At 39.9% G+C, this 19,360-nt stretch overlaps 2 protein-coding genes across 2 annotated transcripts; both read right to left on the minus strand.

Annotated features, from left to right (window-relative positions):
• Positions 1-1,814: 1,814 nt before the first annotated feature.
• On the minus strand, positions 1,815-3,095 carry LOC131301642 (F-box/kelch-repeat protein At3g23880-like). Its single transcript, XM_058328017.1, has one exon. The coding sequence runs from the start codon at positions 3,093-3,095 to the stop codon at positions 1,815-1,817; it is 1,281 nt and encodes a 426-aa protein (XP_058184000.1).
• Positions 3,096-10,840: 7,745 nt separating this feature from the next.
• Positions 10,841-12,560, minus strand: LOC131301932 (CBL-interacting serine/threonine-protein kinase 14-like). Its single transcript, XM_058328444.1, has one exon. It carries the CDS (start codon positions 12,208-12,210, stop codon positions 10,930-10,932), a length of 1,281 nt encoding a protein of 426 aa, XP_058184427.1. The 5' UTR covers positions 12,211-12,560; the 3' UTR covers positions 10,841-10,929.
• Between the last annotated feature and the right edge of the window lie 6,800 nt (positions 12,561-19,360).

Here is a 19,360-nt window from a genome sequence, read left to right on the forward strand (position 1 = left end):
ATTTTTCTCCTCCTATTTTTATTTTTATTTTTTAGTGGTGGAGAGTCGTTAATTGACTATGTTTTTTTATTTTTAACACGAAGAAATTGAATATGCATATTGTTTGAAGTGCTTAGTTATTATGCCCCCATCCATGATGTCACCACTACTTGTGTTCATATCCTGAAACTGCATTGTTTTTCTATTATACCCCTAGTAATATATTAACATCTACAAAATTATTGAGTGCCCCATACTCCTTTTTCACTGTACATGTATGGCGGGATCCAAGACAAAGTACATGAAACCCACTATAATGTGCGAAAGAAAATGAGCCCGAGGCGCTGAATTATCACTCCTGTGAGTGGACAATGAGTCACAATATTGCTGCTTCTTTTTGGTTTTGAGTGGTTGATCTTCCGTTGTCTTTTATTTTTTTCAATAATTTTTTTTTTCAATCTTTTGACAAGAATAAAACCTTAATATTTGAAGAATGGGACCTTAAAAAATGATACTATTACGTAATATGGCCGGCTTTTGACAATAAAGAAAATGAATTGGATCTTCTCAGATTTTTCATTTAGACCGGAGGGGACTGTTTTTAAAGTATTTGGATCCTACATTATTGCAATCAATGGTTTGGATATGCTAATAGACTATTAAATCATTAATTATGCCCATGTATATATGGTCGAGATTTGGATTGTTCTGTCAAGTCCAAAACTTTAACCAGAGAGAATCCGATCCCGTAAGAAAAAGTTTTGAAGTTGTGCTACTATCTGTATAACATTGCGCAGAGAACCTTCAAACACCCACCAAATTTGACCCTTGATCACCTGGTCCCCGATTGTTGCTGCGGGCAACCCCAATTGCTGGTTTCTATTGATACTACGTATTTTCGTCAAAAGATCTCCGGTTTTTTTTTCTGGTGAATGAAACGGAAGTGCAAGTATGATATTCTGTTACTTCTGTCAGAGAATATTACCCCGTCACACTGCACCAGTAAAAGATCTCTTACCCTCCCTCTTCAACATCTCAAGCAAGAAATCAACCCAAGTGTCAATGGGCCCAGGCAAGCACCAGTGCACATAGTCATTATACATGGTCAGCTTGCGCGCATACAAATCCTTTTTATAGCTGATGGACTAGCCTATAATTGCATATTTTTGATAACTTAGATGTATGGGTTAACTTACGCGCACCTAGACTAATCTCGAGGAACAAATTCTACGAGTATTTTAGTAAAGCTATAGGTACATATGAGATTGTACATATGGATTTTGTGGGGGCCCACCTCGTGTTCCACAAACATGATTCGAATTGGTCATTATTTTTAAAACATTTTTTTATAAAGCCCTGTAAAAAATCTGCTCAACCTGATATCAATAAGGATTTTTTCTGAATTTGTAGGAGCAAAACTGAGCAGTTAAGTTGTTTCGCCGCCCCAATTCCAAAAATAAATCCTTACCGATATTGGGTTGAGTGATTTTTTACAGGGTTCCATAAAAAAAATATTTTAAAAATAATAAGCGGTTCAACTCATCTTTGTGGGCCTGAGGTGGGCCCCACAAAACCCATATGTACATCGTATGTACAATCTCATATGTACCCTATAGCCTTTATTGAAATTCTACTTTCCACTTGCGAAAACACATTCTCGTTAGCTCATGTATTTTCGCAATTTTGATCTTGGAAGGATCAAGGGTTGGTGTTGTCACCACACCTTGCAAGGAATGGAAAAATTATTGGGTGGCCCATAATCCTTTTTCACTTTAAATATTTCTATAAATGAAACGGTAAAAAGTTTATTAGTAAGAAACTTGATAAAGGATACATCAAATCAGGGAAAAGAACAGAGAAATCCAATCAAAGGTTGAATGTGCAAACAAGAAACACCCGAATAAAACAGAGGGCAAAATTAAACCCAACAACAAAATCAACCCATTAGTACTTCCCTTACACTTGAAGAAATCCATTGCATCACTAGCAGAATCAGGCATTGGTTCATTAAGCAAAAGAAGGCTCTCTGTGTAATTTATCACTTCAAACTGCATTCCATAATCCACTTCAATCTGCTTAACTTCTTGCTTTCCCAGGTCAAACGAGTACAGTTCCTTTTTTGTAAACCCACTAAAAAGAACTTCACCCTCCTTTGGAGGCTGCAGAGGGTGTAGGACACTCTCAATAGTATGTGATCTTATGCTATGCAACTTAGTCCAAAACTCTGCAACACCGTAGTCCTCCAACACCCACAAGTCCCATGATACACCACCCTCTGATGTGCGCTTGACAAAATAAGCAAGTTTTTCACTTGCAACGAAAAGCTCTCCATTCGGGAAGATGATGGGACGAAAAGGGCCATATCTAGGGCACGGTATCACTCTGAAAACCTCATCCTCCATGTGGAATGCAAGTACCGAACAAATCGGATTTCTCCAACTAACGAGTGCTATCCAATGGACAGCTCCGTTAATGAACGTAGGGCGGATACCATCTGTCAAGGTATATCCAACGCCATCACCAGTCCACGTCCTCCAACAGTTTGTGCTCAGAGTGTAAATCTCAACTTTTGGGGAATCTTTGACTTGGTTGTGGATAAGTCGCACGACCTTGTAATCGTTGGCTCGAGGGATGAACGAGAACCCGTGAGCTTGTTCGTGAGAGAAACCAGCCGGGAATTGAGGCCTCGGGAGGACCTTGACTTTATTGATTGAAGGATTCCATAAGACAAGTGCTTGATAATATGCCGACCTCAATTCGTTTATCATAAAGAGGCAGATTAGGCCATTACAAGAATCAATGACCGTGTGATGCCATGACCCGATGACATCGGGAACTTCAAGTTGCTTCTGCTCGGTAAATGTTTCGCAACAACGTAAGGAATAACAAAGTTTGTCACCACAAACATTGCGGAAAGTGAGGAGAAAACAACGATTGTTGATACCGGTAGAACAACCTTGCCGGTTGATAAGAAGTTGGTTGTTGATGAAGCAAGGGTCTGCAATCAGGGAGCGCCATGATTTGCAGACGCACATACAGAGCCTCAACGATTCAACAGGGAGCCTTATGAGGATATCGGTCATGGTTTCCCTAGGCAAGCTCTCGAACTCAGACATGTTTTGGTTGAGATTTTTAGATAGTTGCGGATGTATTGGCTGGCTCTCCGTACGTATCACTTTATATCCAATTTTTTGCCTGCTTTACAACTGCTAGCATAAATACTTGCCACACAATCCCGAGGATGGTGACTTCATTTGGGTCCACATATTTTTCCTTTGGTTGAAAAGGTCTGCCTCATAATGCGTAAGGAAATTAACTTGTGTCCACGAAGTAAAGAAAGACAAATTCTACCCTCACCTCTCAATATTCACCACTCCCGCCACCGCTAAGCGGTTTGAATTTTAAAAAACTCTTAAAGGTAAGAGTTTTTTATCGATCCGAATCATTGATTGCCGAGACAGACAACAAGATGTTGAGCAGTCTTTTATCGGTATTCACTGAACTTGATTTTTTTTATATGCTTGAAGAACTCGACGAGCTCCACACAATGAACGATTTTGATTATTGATGTGACCCCCGAAATAAGCCAAAAAAAATTGAAACTGGACCGGACTAGAGTAGATGACATGACCTGTGTCCTGCTTTCATATTTACCAAATCACTAATATAGTACGGTACAGTACGAGTATGCATATGGGTATATGAAGCATTATAATGGGAAATGATTTTGTCAAAAAAATACACTTCCAGGGGAGTGATGTTAACAAAAAAGGGAGTGACAAAATCAGTAGCCATACATTGGAAAACATACATAATTTTTGAGATGCACAAAAATAATAAAAGTGTCATCTAAATTGCGACGAATACATCTTATTAATTAAAAATAAATTTAATGAAATGGAATAGATATCACCACCGGAGATTTCCTAGTGATACTTTTTTAATTTTTTTAATCGGCAACAAAATCTTAGCATCTGATACTGTTAGAGGAAAATTCGGTTTCCTAATCAGTTGCTTAATTGATTGATTGAGGATCCATGATTGTAGCATAGAAATATTGTATATTTATTCTTTTTTAATTTAACTTCCTTCCTAGTTTAGCTTCTTTGTATATAAAAGGGTTTGTATCTTTGTAAAGAATTCATTTAAAAAATAAACCCATATTCTCTCAATATTTCGTTCTCCTAAATTCAACATGGTATCAGAGTTAGGGTTCTATACCTAGCATTTTTTTTCTCCCCACCGTAGCTATTTTTCTCCATCAAAACTGGATCCAAGTTTTGATTTTTCTAAAGCCTTTCATTTTCTCTATCAACCTATCATGGGAGATGACAGTGCTTCTTCTAGTCTCAAACTAGGGCTTGACCCGTCAAGCCGTTATTATTTTCATCACTCAGATACTTCCGCCACCAAGCTTTGCTCACAACTATTGAATGGCGAAAATTGGGCAACATGGAGTGGATCAGTTGAAATTGCTCTTTCCGTTAAGAACAAATTAGGTTTTGTTATTGGAAAGTTCAAGAAGCCTCCAAGTCTACCGATTCCGATGAGTTTGATCTATGGGAAAGAGCCAACCATATGTTGATCTCATGGTTTTCTCATTCAGTTTCACCGGATCTAATTCCAAGTGTGCCTTTTGCTCTCACAGCTCAACACGTTTGGGAGGATTTTCGAGCCTGTTTCGCTCAAGGTAATCTGCCTCGAAGATTTCAAACCCAAAGTTCCATTGGTTCACATGTTTGTTGGGTTTTGCCCATGCGATATTGAAAAAGAAAAAGGAAATAATTATGGTTAGTTTGTTTTTTAATTGGTTCGGTGGTGCAGCAGTGAAATGGGTTGTCTCTCTAGAATCCTCTCTTTAATTAGCCGGCTGTGCTTGAAAAGTCCCAAGGAGCATTTGTGGCTAGTTCAAGATATATCTCGGCAGATGAAGAGGCGTGTGCCAGCCTTTGTCAAGCCTATTAATAGGCTTACTGTGCCGTGTGTGACAAGTGAGTAAAAAAAAAGCAGAGAACCAAGAGAAAAGTCAAGTGTGCTGTGTGAGTGAAAAAAAAAAAGGCAAGAGAGCAAAATTGTGTGAGAATATTGGTGAGTTTGTGGGAGGGATAAAAATATCGAGAGCTTGAGAGCTAGAGTAGGGTATTTTGTATTTCATTGTGCTCATTCAATATTAGTGGAAGTTGTTCTCTCTCCGTGGACGTACCCGAGTTTGGGGAACCACGTAATCTTGGATCTCTTTTGTGTGTAATTGTTTTTCGTTACGCTTTCGTTGTGCTAGTGATCGGGTTTTTACCCAACAATGTTCAGGGTGCTATGTCAATAGCACACTATCATAGCTCCATTCTTTTATGGCTCCGTTCTATTGTTGTGTAGGAAATAAATTTGTAGAAAAAGTAAAGTGACCGAAGAGAAAAAAGAAATTTATATTTCTGTGTGTGCTTTCTTGAAAAGAATCTTGCAGAAAAATTAGAATTTCTTTATTTTGGTAAGATCTATTTAAACTGTTTTCTAATTAGAAAGCTGAAGATGTGGATACTTCTTCACAAGAGAGAGAGAGAGAGAGTTGGAATGGAATCAAGTTTGGAGAAGAATTCTGAAGCTTGAGGGCTAAGGTTTGTTGGGAACAATTCAAAGGTCCTATATGAATTGAGTAAGATAAATGTGTTAGTACTATTTCTATTTTAGTCAATGAAGGGATGGAGCCTTCGCGGGATGGTTCGCGTTATTGGTCGTGCAATTGTTCCGAAGACTTGGTTGTTAGAGCATCTCCAATGGAATTCCAAAAAATATTATGTGCTAAAATGCGTTCTAAGTAACAAAAAAATCCTTGTCACTTCTGTGATGACCCAAGTGACGTCATGATGATGATGATGGGTGGATGACCTCACCAAAGAGGTGATGTGAAAAAGACCCGTTCTATTAATTTTTTTATTTTTTAAGTACTTATTTTTTATTTTACAATACATACAAAGGATTTGATCTGTTCTGGGTTGGGATTCACTCTAAATTTGGATGAATTGCACTTCACCCGTGCGATATTTTCCTTTTTCTTACACATACGAGGTAGTCATCCTTGTGAGTTTGCCCTAGGCAATGTTTAAGATTGAAACTATTTATGGCGATAAAAGAAACAATCCCACCAATTCAAGCAAAAATCGAAAGAGACAATCCTCCATATTTACTTCCAATCTTAACCAATGGGAAATGCTAGGTACAAAGAAAATTTACTCCGAAAGTACTCCAAAAACAACAATCAATGGTTGAGAATCACTTTGATGATTGTATCATACACATCAAAGTGAATCTCAACCACTAGTTGATCTTTTCGGTGTAGTTTCGGGGTAAATTTTCTTTGTCCCTAGCATTTCTGGGGAAGAAAAGCCAGAGGATAGAAAGCTCTTTTACCAAGTGGGTTAGTGAATTTGTCACGGTTCTTGATGCTGGGAAACTTTTATGCATATCCAAATTCCACCAATTCACAACCCCAAATGGCTCAGATTTGAGATTTACGGGTTTGCTCATTGCTAAGGTCGTTCAAAACCTCTCAAAACCTCTCAGGTGCTATCAGTTCGAAACCTCTTAGGTGAGTGTATGCTTGCCCGAACAACTTATGATACTTCTTCGCAGAGAGTATAAAGCTTTGTTTGAAATTGTGGAAGAGAAAGAAAAGAAGAGAAAAGAAAAGAGAGGGGAAATGTAAAGAAAGTGGATTCTTCTCATGTTTGGTTGTAGAAAGAAAATAAAAAGAAATTATGAGAAAAATGGGTTCTAAGAGGAAAATAGAATGAAAAGGAATTTTTTGAACTGCCTTTTCTTTTATAGCTCCGTTCAGTTGTTGTGTAGGAAATAAATTCCTAAAAAAAGTAAACTGAGGTGAAGAGAAAAAAAGAAATTTAATTTTATGTGTGTGTTCTCTTGAAAAGAATCACGCAAGAAAACTAGAATTTCTTTATTTTGACAAGATCTTGCAAGAAAGTGTTTCTTAGTGAGAAAGTTGAAGTTGTGGGTCATACAATTTTTTTGATAACTGAATACACAGAAAGTTAAGAGAAAGTTAATTTTTTTTAATTTTTTATCATTTCTGTGCAACTGAACGGAACATATAAATTCAAAGTTGCTTCCCATCGTCCAAATCCAGAAGCTTCCCTTTCCTCAGCCGTTCCCCTATCCAGAGCTTTCATTTCCTTCCTATTTTATTTTTCTTTTCCTTGAAATAGGAAGCAAACGACCATTAAGGAAAAAAATTATTTTATTTTATTTTCTCTGTTTTCCCAAGATTCCAAACAGAGCATAAGAGACTCTGGAGTCTGGAGGTTGAAGAACAAGTTCTGATGCTACCGGGGCTGAGGATTTTTTGTGATCATTTTAAAGTTGATTTCTCTATGAGTTGGTCAGTGACATAAATAATGTGAAAGCAATTTTATTTATTTATTTACTGCAGTCGATGAAGGGATGGAGCCTTCACAAGATGTGGGCGTGCAATTGACGTCTCCAATTGAATCTCAAATCTTATGTGCTTTAAGGGCAACAGCACCGGATTCTGTATAACTTACTTTTTAGGTAAAGTAGAGAACCAAGTGTTGAAAACACCCCTACAGCAGCTTAGGGATCAGCTTAGGTATTATACATTTGTCAAAAAAACTCGGTACTTTTCAGCGAGCCACTGTTCCGAAGGTAAAGAAAAAAGAATTATTTCTTTAGCCTCTTGGAGTACTTTATCAGAAAAAATATAGGTACCGACGGATTTTCCACCGAAATCGTACCGACGGCCTCGCCGGATACACGAAAAAAAGAGTGCTTGATCCAACACCCTACACATATCGAATGCCGTTGTTTCTCGTGCATGGCCCCTCGGTTTTTTTTTTAGAATTATTGAACGGTTAGGATCGGCCGTCCGGTGGCCGGAGACGGCCCGGCGAGGCCATCAGTACGATTTCGGTGGAAAATCCGTCGATACGGATAGCAGCACTCGTACTTTATTCCCACTATAAACATGCACCCCTCCTCTCTCTCCTCCACGCAAGTGACAACTTTTTGAAGTAGTAATATTTTTATCAAATAGAGGTAAAATACCTACCTTTGCTGTAGAGATGAGGAAAAAAGTGGTTGGCTAAAATACAAAAGATAACATTTTGATAGCCATTTTACATTTTATTGATGTATATGCTCTAACGTGTATTGAACTTATAAAATACAATACTCCTTTCGTATCATTTTCATCGTCCAATCTCAAAATACTATAAATTTAAAAGAACATCATGATTATCTTTTCAAAACTTTACATTTTCAATAATACCTTTGAGTAGTTCTTCTAGTCTCAATTTGAATTTCCCACTCATGCTCTTAAAGTTGGAGTCAGAAACTTTGGGGGTATCAATTCCAAAAATTGTGGGGGTACTACCAAGTATTTTGAAGTCTAGAAAGGCATAAAGTATAAAATTTAAAATTTAAATTTTCCTCTTCCAAATTTGAGAGAAGGGTAAAATGGAAAAGCTAAAGAATTTTGTGCTTTTGTCTTGTCAAATGGACAATCTTTTTGAGACATAAAAAGGAAAATTTTGGACAAAAAAAATAAGATGGAGTAAGTATATGATATGATGTTCAACGTCAAATAAAAAAACTTTTGTACTATATTGAAACAGTCATCTCATTGATGACATTGCTTGCTTGGGTGTTGCGTGCATGACCAGACCCAAGAGGTGAACACACTTTCTTTATTTTTTTTCCGTTTAAGAACCTCTTTCAAAGCTCATTGAATTGGTTTATTTCAATTCTCAAATCAACTTAAGTAATTTTTCTTTTGATATTCATACTATAATTATTAAAGTGAATTGTTATTGTATTTAATTATTACGCCATGGTTTGATTCCGATTCAATCCAGTTGACACGCTGTTGATTTCGTGACCCGTTCACCCAATCTCTTTTCCGGTTTACTTTGATTTTCAGGTTTCAAAACATCGACGTAGAAGTTCGAAAAATATCCAGAATTTGCGTAGTAGCAAAGCAATAATCAAAAAATGAGTGGGATAAATAAAGACAACCAAAGAAACCAGGCCAACAACTGGTTTTCTCACCCTTCCTCTCTTACGGCCCGTTTGGATGGAGAGTTTGATTTAGATGGATATGTAATGAGGGTGGATTTAAAAGTAGATATGTAATAAGGGGTAATATGTTAAGAATAGTGGATTTGTAATGAGGTGTTTGAATCATAGTTGTTAATCCCGTTCCGTACCGGCCGGTACGTACCGGTTTTGAAGAAAACCGGTACCCTAACACCGCAATACCGTTCCGGACCAAATACCGGTCGGTACCGGCCATTTCGGGAAATACCGGCCGGAAAACGGTTACCGAAAATTCCGTCCGGAATTTTGCAGAGGTTTTTTTTTTTTTTTTTTTGGTTCTGGACTTAAGAAAAAAATACTAATAAAAAAAAAGTTGCCGGTTTCAGAATTTTAGCAAAACGTGGGCTTAACCATAGTACGTGCGCGACGCTTAAATCCCGGATTTGCACCCCCCCTGCGCACGAATAACCCGTGACGCGCACCCGGTTAATTGGTTTCCGAATCAGTTTTTCCAAATTGCCTTCGGCCACGGCACATTTTCCCGAGCGCGCGAAACCTCTTATTGGGTTCTCATTCACAAGATCACTAGTTTGCAAAGTCATTTAAAGTGGAAAAGAATTTTGTAACTAAGCAATGTGGGACTAGAGAATCTCTAGTAGAGATATTTTATGATGAATTGTATGATATGGGAGATTTTTTTGAATTATAATTATATATAATTATTATATATATTGTAGTTGCGGTAAATCCGAAACGGTACCCGGTACCTGACCGGTACCGGTACGTACCGTACCAGTAGGAAAACCGGTACCCTGTCCGAAACGGTATTCAGAACTATGGTTTGAATGCTTTTTTGAGAAGGGGGATTTAAAGGGTGAATATGATGAGATAAGATGTCAAATGACTTAGTTGCCCCCAGTTTATTATTTTAATAGATAATAAGGATTAATTTCATTATAATTAGAATATATACATATTTATCATTATTTTTTGAATAAAATAAATTCATTTTATCTTTACAATGTTGAAACCTTAATATTTATTATGATTTTTTTTATAAAAAAATTTAAAACCAAATTTTATAAAATAAAATCCTTATGTATTTATTTAGAGTGGTTGAAAATATGTGAGTGGTAATTTTAAAAAAACATAATTCATACATATATACATAATACATATACATATGTATATGTTATTGCCTTGTTTACCACAGAAATCCCAAAATCCCCGCCCCACTTTACTTCTTCCCCACCTGCGGCTGCAACCAAATGCCCAAATCCCCGCCGTATACACCCAAATACCCCAAATTCCCTACACCTTCACCAATGAAAAACCCAAATCCTCAAATCTCCCTCAAAATCTCTTCCGATTACAGGCAAGAGAGGACCTTGGCGAATGAGCAGAGGAAGAGGGAGGGCGGGAGGAGAGAGAGCAGCTCCGATGACGAGCGGTAATCTTTTCTGTCTTCGTTTCTCTCTCTGTAACCGAATTTCTTAATTTTTTTTCTTTCTCTTCTGGTTCAAGGGGGGATTTGGAAGGGTAAAACCGGCTGAAAACCCCTGGATTTGCCACCGACGGGGTTAGACCAGCGCTTCACAAATCCACCTCCAAGTGGATTTGAAGCCGCTACAATGTTTATCTCCGGCTCCCTCAAAACTCAACCAAACACCGGATTTGAGTGGGACCAGGACTACAAATCCGGCCGCCTCACAAATCTGCTTTCTTCTCCGCCATCCAAACAGGCCGTTATCGAAGGTCGTTGTTGAGGTTCAGGGTTATGGACAGTTTCTGAACTCTCTTTGGACTAACATACTAACACTCCGCTAACCCTGCTGATGTATACAATATTGAAAAAAAAAAAATCAAATACTACCGAAGTCCCCTTGCTTAACTACCGGTAACTTGGGGTTCCGGTTCAAAAGCAAGAGTACGGAGCTGGGTTCTAAGTTTCACTTTCCATAATTCAAGACTAGGCTTATCCTCATTCTCACCCCTCCTGATTTCAACAATAACCAGTTCGTCCGTTAACCGGTGAATGTCTACTGTAAAAACGATATCCCCATTTCGCCCTTGCACCACCTGCACCGCAAAAACCTTTTTCCTGACCACCGTCATCCTCCACTCCTCCGCCACCTCCTCGATTTTCCCGACTATTCTCTCCGGCGACTCTGCCGAAACAAATCTCTCCACTCTGACGGAGCAATTCGATGATTCGATCAAACCGGACAGATCCAGACCGTGCGACCACGAAATTATATCAAATGCGTTCAAGAAGTCGTACCGTTCGTTGTTGTCGTCATAATCTTCGAGACCAGATAAATCATCGGAGCTGGTTTGGATATGTCGGTAGCCTATTTTGAACCACGGGTCGTCGATGATCTGGTCGAGTGTGATGCGAGTTTTTGGATTCGAGTCGAGTAGACGATGAAGAAATCGTTTGAGCTCAGGAGACGTCCATTCAGGACACCGAAACTCGCCTTTGAAGATTTTACGATACAGCATCATTCTATTCCGATCACTGAACGGAAAGTAACCGGCGTTCAAAGCGTAGAGTATGATTCCACATGACCAAATGTCCACCTTGGCGCCGTCGTATCCTTTGTTCGCAAGGATCTCTGGCGCCAGGTAAGCAGGGGTCCCACAAAACGTGTGGAGGAGGCCGTCGGGTTGGATCTGAGCCGTCACGGCGCTGAGCCCGAAATCGGTCACTTTCAGATTCAAATTCTCGTCTAAGAGGAGATTCTCGCCTTTCAGATCTCGATGGAAAACACCTCGGGAGTGGCAGTAACCGAGGGCGGAGATCAGCTGCTGGAAATACCTGCGGCTCATATCTTCGCTGAACCGTCCTTTCTTGACTTTGTTCAACAACTCCCCTCCCTTGGCGAACTCAAGCACGAAGTAGATTTTCGTCTTGGTCGCCAATACCTCCAAGATGCGAATGATGTGAGGGTGGTGCAGCCGGTGCATGATAGAGACCTCACGCTTAACGTGCTCTGTCAGACCTCCTTTCAGCACGTTCTGCAGGCTCATCGCCTTGATTGCCACGCTCTGCCCCGTCCTGAGGTTCCTGGCGTGGTACACCTTCGCGAAGGCTCCTTGTCCGAGGAGTTTTCCTAACTCGTACTTCCCGAACAGGATTTTTTCTCGTACATCGCCATGGTCATCCATAATCAGAGCCCGCTGGAAATATTCTCAACAAAAGGTAAGGATGTTCAACAACCAGAAGTTTTGACACTTAAATGATGGAGTACTTCTTTCAAGAGAGAGAGAGAGAGGGAGATGGAATGGAATCTTGTTTGGAGAAGAAATTCTGATGCTTCAGGGCTAAGGTTTGTTGGGATCAATTCAAAGGTGATTTCTATATGAATTGAGTAAGATAATGTGTAAGTACTTAGTCAATGAAGGGATGGAGCCTTCGCGGAATGTGGTTCGCGTTATTGGTTGTTGGAGCATCTCCAATGGAATCTCAAAGAATATTCTGTGCTAAAACGTGTTCTCTTACTAATAAAAAATCTTTGACATTTCTGTGATGACCCAAAGTGTTGTTATGATGACGATGGGTGGATGATCTCACCCAAGAGGTGAGGTGATGATATAAGTCTGACCCATATGTTCTTGATAAATCCATCTTTTCTTTTCTATATCTGCTGTCTTGCAATTGCTTCAATTTTCTCAACAATTTTAGTGTTCAAGACTTCTTGTTGCCTTCTTTGGACTGATTGTTTTTTCACGGATTAACCACTTAAGCTAGCTTTCATATTTACCGAACAACTAATATAGCACGGGATTCATGGCTCTTATTCATGCATGCATTTTTGTGATCGGCAATACTATTTTATATATTAAAGAAATTCGATAAGGGTACATCGAGGCGGGAGGGTATTCAACTTGGTTGGATGAGAAAAAAAAAAGGAAAAGAACCCAAAAGAGGAAAACCATGCACCCAAACAACAGCTACATGTTGGCCTCAGCCTCACCGACTCAGTAGAGATCGTGGCGTGCCACCGCCTCAACCCCACAAACAGCAAGGTCGACACTGAATAGATCACCGAAACATACAAAGCCCGAACCACTGGCATTGAAACCCAAGAACACCAAAACACTTTGACCCCAAAACGCAGTACCCTCCATTGTTGTTATTAATGTAGCAACATTTCAGGTCCCAACTACAAGATAAATTTGGGATGAGAAAGTATAACATGTCAGATTGCATGTTGAATGACTGCCTAAGATTTTCCAGCTGCGGGAAATGGATTCTGCTTCTTGATTATTAGAGAGAAATCATGCAAATGATGGACTAGAATTGCAGTTTCATATCACATGCTTTCATCCAGATCCTACTCATCCCCAATAGAACCATTTTGTAGAATGCAACTTGAAAATTTCAGTTCGTATATTCTTCTTTGTGCATGGACAAATGTGTATTAACCAAGTTTACCAGACGCGTGTGTTGGACTTAACCAAGAGGGTTCGGTAAGCATTTTACCTGTGAAATTCCTCAGGGTCTTATTAACCCAGCTATGTAGTTTAGCTAGTTCTGTTTACATTGTTATATATACCTATCGTATCTGAAAGCGGTAAATTGGGAAGCTAAAACAAAACTGTGGAAAGGGAATCTGTAACTTTGCTTCATAGCTCATTGTACATTTCTGTAAATGAAGTTCTTGCCTTTATGCATAAAAAAAAAAAAAAAACAGAACAAAAAACCTAAAAACCGAATGAATGATCACAACCTAATCAAATAAGCCTTAACATTATCAAAACTAGACCCTTACACTTATTCCATTTCAAGTACTTCTTGCCTTTATGCATCTTTCATGATCCTTTTAGCTAGCTCTTAATATAATACCCAACTTCTCTCCTATTCCTTCTCCTTCTTCTCCTTCTTATCCTTCACCTCCGCTTGCTTATCCTTTGCCTCCTCCTTCTCCTTCTCCTCCAAATCTATCATTGCCTCACTAGAAGAATCAGGAATTCCTTCGTTAAGCAAAACAAGGCTCTCAGTGTAATTAAACACCTCAAATTCAAACTGCATTCCATCCACTCCAATCTCCTTAAATTCTTGCCTTTCTGAGGTCAAATGAGTACAATTCCTTATCTTTCAACCCGCCAAAAAGAATTTCACCCTTCTTTAGAGAGTGCATAGGGTGTAAGAAACTCTCAATAGTATGTGATCTTATGGTTTGCAACTTAGTCCAAAACTCTGCGACACCATAGTCCTCCAACACCCACAAGTCCCATGATACACCACCCTCTATTACCATATACCGGTTGACTAAATAAGCAAGTTTTTCGCCTACAATGGAAAGAAATCCAGACACGTTGACGTTGGGAAGGGGAAGGTCATGTCCAGGGATCGGTATCTCTCTGAAAACCTCATCCTCCATAGGAATGCAATTATCAAATCTGAGCAAGTCTTAGAGCATCTCCAACAATCACACCAAATTTTTAGCCATTTAAGCAAGAAAAAGTACAATTTCTCTCAATTGGCTAGTCATTCAATACATGTGTACCCAGTAGCCTAAGCAAAACCATTAGCCATTTGTACCAAATCAATCCTCTCCCCTCTCTCGCCCCCTCCCTCTCTCTGAAACTTGCAACAGTAGCAACAGAAACCAGCAACACAACACCATGGCTATTTCCAATTACAAACCCAGAACCTATGTTTCAGTTGACAACCTCAAACCCACAAATACAAAATCAATCCTCAAAAAAGTTACAGATCAAACCTCAAGATCAAACCCACAAATCAATTCCAGTCAAAAAAACATAAATTGAAACCCACAAATTCAAATCCAGCCGACATACACACATATATATATGCCTCTATATATACACACAGTATTAAAAATTCCAAAAACCTACCGAAAACTCGCCGGAGAGTGGAAGCAAAGTGACAGAGGAGTCGGAATCCGATCCACGGGCAACGGCAGACGATGACGGATGACGGTGGGCAAGGCACAGTAGCGTGAGTTTTGATTCTGAAATCCGCTGTCATCGATTTACCAGATCCACGTCTGGGTTTGCTGAGAGAGAGAGAGAGAGAGAGAGAGAGAGAGAGAGAGAGAGAGAGAGAGGCAAGCGAGGGTCTAAAACCTCGCCACAGCAGGCGAGTGGTTTTGGCGGCGGGTTAACTGGCGAGGCCGGAGCGAGGCTGTTGTGTCTGGGTTTGGGAGCTTTTCGTTGCCAATTAGCCGGAAATCTCCAGCAGCCGAGGCTGCTGGAGATGCTTTTATTGCCACATTTTTTGTGTCCTGTCCAATGGACTGCTCCGTTAACAAATGCAGGGCGGCAACGATTTATCATGCCACATCGAACGCCATCACCTATACACGTCCTCCAAGAATTTTTGCTCAGAGTGTAGATCTCAACTTTTGGAGAGCCTTCTACCTTGTCGTGAATAAGTCGAACGACCTTGTAATCGTTAGCTCAAGGGACGAACGCGAACCCATGAGGTAGTTCATGAGAGGAACAAGATTGGAAGCGAGACTTCGGGAGGATCTTGAATTTCTTGATTGAAGGATTCCATAAGAGAAGGACACGAGAATATCCCAAAAAGAGGCAGAGTAGGCCATTGCAAGAAGCAATTATCAAGTAGGACCATCCCTCTATGACATTGGGAACTTTGAGTTGCTTCTGCTCCGTAAATGTTTTGCAACAGTGTAAAGAATAACAAAGTTTGTTACCAAAAACTTTACGGGACTTGAGGAGAAAATGACGATTGTCGATACCGGTAGAACAACCTTGCCGGTTGATAAGAAGTTGTTTGTTGATGAAGAAATTAAGGGTCGGCAATCAGAGAGAGCCATGATTTGCAGACGCACATGCAATGCCTTAGTGATTCGACGGGGAGTCTTATGAGGATATCGGTCACGGTTTCCACCGGCAAGCTCTTGAACTCTGACATGTACGTCTTGGTTGAGGTATTAACTAGTAGCCGATATGCTATGTATTGGCTGGTTTCCGATACGTACTATGGATCACGTACTAAACAACGACAAACTCTTGCAATGGAGTGATACTACGAGGAGAGAGTTTTCTATAACTCTCTTTGATCTTTTTGTATATCTTTGGTGTGTATACTTTAGAAGTCTTCTAACCCTAAGAGATGAGGATTACTTCAACCTCTTCATCTTATCTTGGGTCATCGGGTCATGCCCATATAAATGACCCGATTTGGTACCTTACCTGGCCCCAAATTCCAACACACACATACCTTATTCCCACACAATTCCTATGATGGCTTCGGAATCCTCCCGAATTTGGACTTCTCATGTTCGCACTGTTGGCAGATCAAAAAAAGAGTTCATTGCTCTTATCTATGGACCAGCTGCTTATTGACCGATAGATCATGAATCCCCTTCCAACACCAGTACTTCCACATGATACAACCTCCGCACAAAGTGAGCAACCTCCCTCGCTGCCAGCGATTCATCAAACAACTACATGATAGATTTGGGATGAGAGAGTATAGCATTTCAGATTGCTTGTTGAATGACTGCCTAAGATTTTGCAGCTGCCGGAACGGACTCTGCTTCTTGATTATTAGAGACAAATAATGCAAATGATGGACTAGAATTGCATGCTTTCATCCAGATCCTACCCATCCCCAACAGAACCATTTTGTACAATTAATGCAACTGGAAAATTTCAGTTAGTATATTCTTCTTTGTGCATGGTCAAACATGTATTAACCAAGTTTACGAGATGTGTTGGACTTAAACAAGAGGGTCCGGTAAGCATTTTACCTGCGTAAATCTAACATTGCATCTTTTATGATCCCTTTTGCTTTTAATATATGATACCCAACTTCTCCTTCTCGAAATATTGCATCACTAGAATCATGAATTCCTTCGTTAAGCAAAACAAGGCTCTCAGTGTAATTTATCACATCCTGCACTACTCCATCCAGTTCATGATCAATCTCCTTAATTTCTTGCCTTTTGAGGTCAAAGGAGTACAATTTCTTATCTTTCCACCCGCCAAAAAGAATTTCACCATTCTTTAGAGACTGCAGAGGGCATAAGAAACTCTCAATAGTATGTAGTCTTATGGTATGCAACTTACTCCAAAACTCTGCAACACCATAGTCCTCCAACACCCACAAGTCCCATGACACACTAAAAACCGGTCGACAACATAAGCAAGTTTTTTGCCTACAACAGAAGGAAATCCACACACGTTGCTGTTGGGAAGGGGAAGGTCATATCCAGGGATCGGTATCTCTCTAAAAACCTCATCCTCCATATGGAATGCAATTATCAATTTTGAGTAAACTGATTGACACCTATTTTGTGTGCTGTCCAATGGACAGCTCCGTTAACGAATGCAGGGCGGCAATGATTTGTCATGGCACATGGAATGCCATCACCCATCCACGTCTTCCAAGAATTTGTGCTCAGAGTGTAGATCGCAACTTTTGGAGAGCCTTCTACCTTGTCATGAATAAGTCGAACGACCTTATAATCGTCAGCTCGGGCCTCGGGGGATGAATGCGAACCTGTACGATTGTTCGTAATAGGAACGAGATTGCAGGCGAGGCTTCTGGAGGATCTTGAATTTCTTGATTGAAGGATTCCATAAGAGAAGGACACGAGAATATCCCAATTTCACTCGGGAAAGCATAAAGAGGCAGAGGAGGCCATTACAAGAAGCAATGATCAGGTAGTGCCATCCCCCGATGACATTGGGAACTTTGAGTTGCTTCTGTTCGGTAAATGTATTGCAACAACGTAAAGAATAACAAACTTTGACACCAAAAACTTTGGTGGAGTTGAGGAGAAAACAAGGATTGTCGATACCGGTAGAACAACCTTGCCTGTTGATAAGAAGTTGTTTGTCGATGAAGAAAGGGTCGGCAATGAGAGAACGCCATGATTTGCCTCAGTGATTCAACGGGGAGTCTTACGAGGATATCGGTCACGGTTTCCACTGGCAAGCTTTTGAACTCTGACATGTCTTGGTTGAGGTATTACATAGTAAAACAGGGACAAACTCCTGCAGTGGAGTGATACTATAAGGATCGAGTATCACCCTCAATTCTACGGTGCAAAAGCTTTGATTGTTCTTTAATGGTAGAGAGACAAGTAAAGAGAGAACTAGAGAGAGAGAGAGAGTTTCCTAGAACTGTTTTTGATCTTTTTGTATATCTTTGGTGTGTATACTTTAGAAGTCCTCTAACCCTAACCTTAAGACATGAGGATTACTTAAACTTCTTCTATGTTATCTTGGGTCACCGGGTTATGCCCATACAGATGACCCGATTTGGTCCCTTACCTGGCCCCAAATTCCAACACACACATACCTTATTCTTGTTGTAGGATCCTGTTCGGCGTCTTCCTCTCAGGGTTGGCTCGGCTAAACCGCAAGCTGTCAGAACACCACCATCGACCGCCTTGGTGAACTCATTATTGCCTGTCTCTCTCTCACACAACGAACGAATTTCAAAGCTCTCGAAGTTGTGAATTTGCTGGTTCAGAATGAAGAGAGGATTGCCCATTATATACTGCTCAGGAGCCTTTGAAATCAGCCAGGAAATGAATACGAGAATTGAGTTCTTAGCTTTGAATAGGGGAGAATCAATACACAAAACTGCCAGAATGAATGGCAGGTGCAACCTCTATTCATGGGGTATTATTCAGCCAAAAAACTGCTGAAAAATTGAATAGTCTCGTCCAGATTCAATGAACCGACGGGAGCCTTTCGGTTGTCTCGGGAGACCCTCCAGACGTCCCAATTATCATTCACAAAATCTGGAAATTTTCCAACAATTCCCACACAATTCCTATGATGGCTTCAGAATCAGCCCGAATTTGGAAGAGTTTTTTTTTTTTTTTTTTTTAAATCTGAACCGTCCAAACACATCTGGACTGTCAGAATTAGTTACACAATGGTTGTGCACGTAACATTTTGAAATATTGAGTGGCCCAAGTCCTTTTACTATACATATTTGGCGGAATCCAAGACAAAGTATATGAAATATGGTAGAAAATGAGCCCGACGTGCTTCGCTGAATCGGTCCTATGAATGGATAGTGAGTCACAAAATGAGAGGGATGATAGTGTGTATTGGTGAAATATTGCGAGGTTGTTAATGCTAATTTACCATTGTCTTTGTTATATTTTCATATTGAGGCGGTTGTGTTTTTTTTTTTTTTTTACAAAAGAAATTTTATTAGTCTCCGAAAAGGTACAAATATTAAAAGGACAAGGGCACCAAAAGAAAATATTAATAACCTAGGACTACTCGGAATCCAAACCCACACCTTGAAAATGCAACCCTAACTGCAAATGCACACCGGCCAAAACAGTCGCCAACA

The sequence above is a fragment of the Rhododendron vialii genome, chromosome 9a (assembly GCF_030253575.1).
Source record: "Rhododendron vialii isolate Sample 1 chromosome 9a, ASM3025357v1".
Classification (NCBI taxonomy): Eukaryota; Viridiplantae; Streptophyta; class Magnoliopsida; order Ericales; family Ericaceae; genus Rhododendron; species Rhododendron vialii.

Excerpts from the sequence above, each read along its gene's own strand:
- LOC131301932 (XM_058328444.1), bottom strand. The coding sequence starts at position 12,210 with ATGGATGACCATGGCGATGTACGAGAAAAAATCCTGTTCGGGAAGTAC.
- LOC131301642 (XM_058328017.1), bottom strand. The coding sequence starts at position 3,095 with ATGTCTGAGTTCGAGAGCTTGCCTAGGGAAACCATGACCGATATCCTC.